Source organism: Phalacrocorax aristotelis, chromosome 1 (assembly GCF_949628215.1).
Source record: "Phalacrocorax aristotelis chromosome 1, bGulAri2.1, whole genome shotgun sequence".
Classification (NCBI taxonomy): domain Eukaryota; kingdom Metazoa; phylum Chordata; class Aves; order Suliformes; family Phalacrocoracidae; genus Phalacrocorax; species Phalacrocorax aristotelis.
In genome coordinates, this window is record NC_134276.1 from 32701623 (window position 1) to 32708325 (window position 6703).

At 45.2% G+C, this 6703-nt stretch overlaps 1 protein-coding gene across 1 annotated transcript; it reads right to left on the reverse strand.

Moving 5' to 3' along the window:
* Positions 1-1622: 1622 nt before the first annotated feature.
* Positions 1623-6106, reverse strand: CBY2 (chibby family member 2). The gene is made up of 2 exons (XM_075081915.1): positions 5970-6106; positions 1623-3509 (listed from the first exon to the last, which is right to left on the reverse strand). Exon 2 carries the CDS (start codon positions 3389-3391, stop codon positions 2381-2383), a length of 1011 nt encoding a protein of 336 aa, XP_074938016.1. The 5' UTR covers positions 3392-3509; positions 5970-6106; the 3' UTR covers positions 1623-2380.
* Between the last annotated feature and the right edge of the window lie 597 nt (positions 6107-6703).

Sequence of the window (6703 nt, forward strand, 5' to 3'; positions counted from 1 at the left end):
CTAACCTTCCCTTTGCTTTACAATAATGCTCCTACAATTGCTCTGCAGAAGTCTCATTGTGCCTGTCTTGTTATATTACTTAAAGACTCTCCCCTATTCTGCCTGAAAGATTGCGACAAATTGCACTGCATCAGGGATGTCCAAGACAGACAGGAAAATGCATTTCCAGACACTCTGGCCACACAATTGAGACCAGACCTTTTAAACATGATCATATCAACAGGCTCTCCATCTTCTGTGTCAGCCGGTCACTTGACACTGGTGTGTCCATTCATAGTGTGAGCAGATACACATCCCAGTACCAGCTTAAGTCATGGAACAGCCACCAAAATGCTGCATTTGGCAACCTACTTGCTTGGAGAAAGCTGAAAACCTGCCTTGTCTGACTGTTTAAGAAATCAAGAGGGACCTCACTGCTCTGTGCAGGAGATGTGGCCCTGTTGCCTGCTCTGGTCACTCCTGTGGCCCCACCATGACGTCTGCCTGGGAGGAGGAGTCCTCCTTTATTCATCAACGCTTTGTAGCAGAGGGCTGTGAATATGCTTTTGGACTATGAGCTGAGACTCACATTTCTCACTGTAGTCTTCTTGTCCACCCCTCCCAGGCTACAGTTGCATGTGACAGTTCAGCGATGGTGCAGAAACAGGCAGTTTTCCCCACCTGAGCACCCACATGAGTGTGACACCCCTTTCCTTTCTCTCCCCCTCCGTCACAAGGGAGGGCACACCCCTGACATCTTTCATTTTCTCTGGGGCTATTTCCCTGAGGCAGGGCCCAAATTTTTGAGCTGTCAGTCAGTGGGCCAGTTCTGTGGAGAGCAGCTTAAGGGTGAACTGCAGGTGTCCCATCAGCTGGTCCGTCTGCAAGACAGTATGGTGGCTGCTAGGCTGTGCAAGACACAGAAGCAAAGCTGAAGAAAGCACATGGTGAGGGGACTGCTGAGCCAATATCAGTTATCAACAGTTTAAAACAAAGGAGGGAAATCATCAGACATTCAAACAAAAAGGTGCTGAGAGGACAAGATGTAAAAATCCTAAGAGAAGCAGCAGCAGGGACAAGGCACAGAGGAGGTCTGCCCTTCCCCACCTGCCTGCAATGGTCTGGCCAACGGGGCCCACTGGGTGATAGGACAGGACTGGTGAGGGTATCAGGGCGTAGCATTGCAGAATGATTACCCCAGCCCAGTCCGCAGTATGCGACAGTAAGTTATTGTGGTGATCCTGCTTTCAAGTCTCCTAGTCCAATGGAAGATTGCAGAAAGAGAGCTCAGACTCACAAAGCTGCCCAAGGACTTCTGATGCACAGGGGCAGGGTGCCGCCCTTTCCCTTGCCCTGTGGTACGACCAGAAATATCAGTGCTCCTCCAGGCTAGAGAGCTGTTAGCTCCATAAACAGGATTGTTTGCAGACAAAGACATGCTTAATTCCTGGCCACAAACAAGATCTGGTCCAAAAAGGCCACCAAAGTCAACAGGTATTTTCCTTTTAGCAGTAAGCTATAAGATGCTAAGCAATCTTTCCTATACACACCGCATCCTAAAAGTGTTATTTATCAGCAAATAATAATCTCACTTGAAATCAGTAGAATTATTCAAGTGTACCAAAACAAGGCCTTTTGAGAAGAATTAAGCTTAATTAAGATACAAAATTATGAAGGTAATTTACAAATAACCAAGGCGGAAGGGGATGTGCTGTTCTGGTGGGTGACGTTTGCTTTATGGTCCTGTTACTCTGAGGCAGGAGACGGATTCTCTTCTGAGGAAGAGCTTTAAACAAGGGAAAGAGACAACAATTTAAGTGGGAATGTGGGACTGGGAAAAGGAAACAGCAAGAATATATATATATGGCACATATAGTGTGTTTTTCTATGCCCCATTTTCTTTCATGGGCCTCTCTCCTCTGTGAGGCTACATTTTCCATAATCCGCTGCTTATCCTAGATGAAAGAGGGAAGGCTGGTACGTGGCAGAAGACACAGTTCAGCCATTGAGCTTGGCCAGCCATAAGAAAAAAGAGGCCACTGGGGATCCAAATTCAGGTCATGGTTGGGATCCTCATTTTCAGGAAATGCCCATCCTTCTGAAAAGTATGGCCAACATAAGCGTCAAATTAAGTGTGAAGAGCATGAATTGTCTCTTGAAAATCTAGGTCTTATTATCAGAAACTTTGGAAAAAAACGTTTTCTTGACAATAAGCAATTTCATGACAGTCACCCACACTGTGTAATCAGAGTGTGAAATACAGCTAAGTAATGAAAGAAAGTTTCAGAATAACACAATGTCTGCCAGATGTCTTCAGGCTCTGCTGGGATTTTATTAGATTCCCTGAAACAAAGAGAGAAGCTTTCCAGGAAATTGAACTAGTAGGTCTTAGCACCAAGCTTCACATCTCTCCAAGCTGATACTCAGTTGCCAGCTTCTGTCCTGCTTCTTCATACACTGGGGAAGTGATGGCAATGAGCTCCTTCTCCAGCATTTCCATTTGAGCTGTAATGTCTGACACAGTATTTTTCACAGCATTCAGCTGCAGCTTCAGTTTATTGTAATCTTCTTGGAAGGTTCTGTTCACATCATAGAGAATGTGACAGCCCTGTTTCTCCCCAAGTAGATGATTCACTTTCAGGAAGACATGGAGCAGTTCATATAAGTTCTGGAGAGCCCGGAGGATTTCATACTCACCATGTGTGCTTGGGGCAGACTCAGCCTCATTCTGGGTTGGAGTAGTAGTCTTCTTTTTAGCTTCACGTTCTTGCTGGGGAGCTGGGCCAGGGTTTCCTTCTTCCACAGCTGTGATGACATCTTCTGATCTGATGTCTGTCTGACCTTCTGTGATGTCCTTCTGATCTGAGCTAGCATCTTTGCTCTCTTCATGGACTGTGATGGCTTTTTGGCCTTTCCAGGTGATGGGGATTGTTATATTTTCCTGCTGGAAATCCTCTAAGACTCTATTATCTTCCTGGACTGCCTGGAGACCCTTGTTGCCTGGGCTGACCTGAAAGCCTATCTTCCTCTCTTGGAAGAATGGTAATGGCTTATTTTCCTTCTGGAGTCTTTGCTGAATGACATCAGTGTAAATAATCTGGACAGCTTTGCTCTGTGACTGGAGAGATTGTAGAGCCTTGTTTTCTTCCCAGAGCATCCTGTTTTCCATCCGGAGGACTTGGTTTTCCTCCCAGAGTGCTCTGTTCTCCTCCCAGATGCTCCACTTATTCTGTGCTTTCTTGCCAAAGTATTTATGGTGGGAAGCAAAGGGTGGCTGGCAGTAGATCTCATTCACCCATTTACCATCAATATAGACAAACATCTTACCCCTCAGTTTCATCCGCGGGACGATACATTCTATCTCAGGCTCTGTACGCTGCATGCTCTGGTTCGTCAGATCAAAAGCAGACATGGCCTTTCTTTAGTAAATTGAGGAGGACTGTGTGAAAGTCTTCCAAGACTTCTGCAAGAGCCACTGTCTGCTTGCAAGAGGTAGGTGACACAGCGGGACTGGAGAAGCTTGGTAAGGACTGAAAGGACAGGAAATACAAATGCACAGAGTTACCGCCAAAATTCAAGGCCAGAATTAAAGTACCTTGGACGACAGGATCAAGCAAATAAGTCATTTCCCACAGTCAACCGTGTTGCCCCTTTGACTCTGAAAGGTAAGGGATACACCAGAAACATAGTTTGTAGAAGCTGAGAAAATTGGCATTGGTAGACAAAGCAGCTCTGTGGCAGCACCACAAGCTTTGGTATAAAAACCTGGGCTGTCCTTTTATATCTCTACCTCATTTTTACAGACATGTAAGGGAGTAAAATGTACGAATACCTTGTGCCTCAGAATAGCCTGTTCCCAGATAACTGACAGACAAATGAATTAAACATTGTATTAAACATTGCTATGGGACTGAAACCAACTTTTCAAAATAGAACATCTTTGAAGGATCACAGTGAAAAACTGGCTTCAAGACCAGCTTTTTCTTGTTGATGCTCAGTAGTCTGTTTTAACAGGATGCCACAAAAACGCAATGGCAGTTGTGCTTTTTGATGTTAAAATCCACAGAACTGTGAACAGGAAGGGCAGTGAGTGATACAATATGCACAAATAATTCAAACTCCAAATCACAGCCCTGGGACATCGGGACCAGGAGAACTCTGCTGCTCTTTGCATGTTTTTCTGACAAGTTCCCACCACCACGGTCCCAAAACTGTCACAACCCATAGATAACTCTCCATGTTTCCTTCTCATTTCTCCCATCACTCTTTTCTTAATATCCTTTGATAGCTCCATTACTTTTCTTGCTTTCTAGCCTTGCAATAGTGATTGCTCATCTCTTTCCTACAGTCTGTCTGCCTCTTTTTCACATAGTCAAAAAACTCATCTCTTTAAAATCCATATTGCAGGGCTGTACCTCCAACACTTCTCATTTCGGTCAGAGAAACCTCAGATTTTCCTGCTCAACACTCTTCTCCCCTTCCCTCTGCCTAAAATGTTGCAGCTTAAATCACCTTCTAGTCATGAGTAAACTTGGCCAAAGGAAGGATTTCAGTCTTTTTAGAAAAAAAAAAAAAAAAAATTGTTTTTTGCCAAAGAAAATCTTATTTTCTGCAGTTTTTAGCAAAGTCAAATTTGTGTGATTTTTCACTGCGAAGTGATTTGAACTGAGGCTGAAGTAGTTTTTACAACCAAATTGTTGAAATTTTTAGGGGTTTTGTGCAGTGTTTCTAACAGCACAAATGTGCCTTTTTCTAGACACAAAAAAAAAAAAAAAAAAGAAAAAGAAAAAAAAAGAAGCTGGCTGTACAATTTCACCCAGGTCTACCCCCCTCCCCCAGTGAGCTCCCCCAGCTGTTCTCCTGTCCCTTGGGAAACCCAGTTCTGCTTTTCCATGGGTGGAGGAGTTTCACTTTCATGAATTTTGCCCCTGTGTCTCTGCCCCAAGCATTAGGCATGGGGTGACAGCCATGCACAACCTGCTCGTACCCTCCAGCTCTGCCATCACATTGTGCACCCCCTGCCCTATTTTTGCCCTCTCCTTTCCAAAACCTGCTGCTCCCCCTTTCCCTGCCGTCTCCACCATGCAGTACTGCATCCCCGGGCTCCTCTAGGTTACTTCTGAGAGTCAATATCCATAGATGCTTCCTGCACCCCCTTCCCAAGCTTGTCCAAAAGCTCAGAGAATTATTGGTTGAATTTAAAAGCCAAAATCCCTTAATGCAGGAGGGAGCAATTGCAATATAGGTCTGTTTGCAGTAACACTTGATTTTATTGCAATAGGGCCTCCATGTGACTTTCACGGTTGCCTTCTACATCGCCAGCTGGTTTATCTCACATCGTTCCTCTGCTAAAAGGGATTTCCCCTAAAACTCCCAGTTTTGGCAGTTTTTGTTTCCACTTATGCCGTGTTCAGGGCCATATATCATGCCTTCCTTTGCACCCTCTCCCCCACAGTCTTTCCAACCCATCCTGTCACCCCGGGATGGCCAGTCTCATTTCCACCGACAGCCCCAAGATGGGGAGGTAAATCAGCCACGGTGTGGAACAGACCCCTAAATGTCTAGAGGAGAAGCAGAAAACATCCAGCATCATAAGCCCAGACCCTTTTGCCCCTGCATATCATGGGCAAGCAGCTAGAGTTGTTAAAGTCACTTACATTTAAAGTGTTTAGATGGCATGTTTTCAGGATAAACAGAAATGTATAATATATACAGCATTGAAGGACATTATCTTGGGGACAATTAAACTTGACAGCAGCTCTGTCAGCTCTTTTGCACTGCAGGAAAGACATCGACCCATGCTTCAGAAAGAAGCTTCAAGTTCTCCCACCTCCCCTATCATTTTTCCCCCATCTCTGAACTAAATAATCCCAGGAAATTCTCGGCAGCTGAGGTGGGCAGGCGGGTCAGCTGGCTGAAGGGAAGCCGAATGAAATCAAGCCAGGCTGGGTAAGTCGGCAGAGCTAAATTACACCCCGGCATGTGCTCACCTGCTTGCTGGGGATGGTGGTCTTGCCTCTCCCTGCACCCCTGTCAAGCAGCCCAGTCTGAGGTCCTGCTGCTGCCGGGGTGTCCAAGGGCACCAGGGGACAGAGGGGACCAACTGTGATGCGAGCGCTGGGGGGACCTCGCCTCAGAGCCAGCTCCCTGCCCGCCCCCGGGAGCTGGGAGCTCCTGCACACCCTCCTCGCACAACCCACTTCCGCAATCTTTCCCCAGTGGCCTCCAAGGAGTAGCTTAGATTTTTCCCAGCATTTCACTTTTGGGTTATTTCTCATGGAAATGTCCTTCCTGGTAGCTCAGCTCTCATGCCCTTTCCTGATCCCAGGCTTCCCGATCTGCCTTTGATGCTCATAACTGGGAGCAGTTTGGGTGGTTTCTTTCTTTATCATGCCCTCTTAAAACAAATTTTGTTTTTATTCTGAATCTTCAATTACATTTGTTGCTGAACTGATACTGATACATTAAAAAAATCACTTCCTTTTATGCGCTATGTGACCTGAAGTTATTTTCCAAGGACAACATGGATTTGGAGTTTTTCTTTGACTATAAATTGAAAAGGAGAATATCACTCAACCCTATGAGGAAGAAAATAGAATATGCAGGGCATTAATGCATTGCAAGTTTAGATATTATTTGTAGCAGCTATTCCCTCTTCCATGTCTTTAAGTTTCTAATGATCTCATTCTCTTTCTTATTTGCTACATCTTTCAGATGTGGAAAT

Bases quoted from the DNA above. Each gene is read 5' to 3' on its own strand.
- CBY2 (XM_075081915.1), bottom strand. From the start codon at position 3,391: ATGTCTGCTTTTGATCTGACGAACCAGAGCATGCAGCGTACAGAGCCT.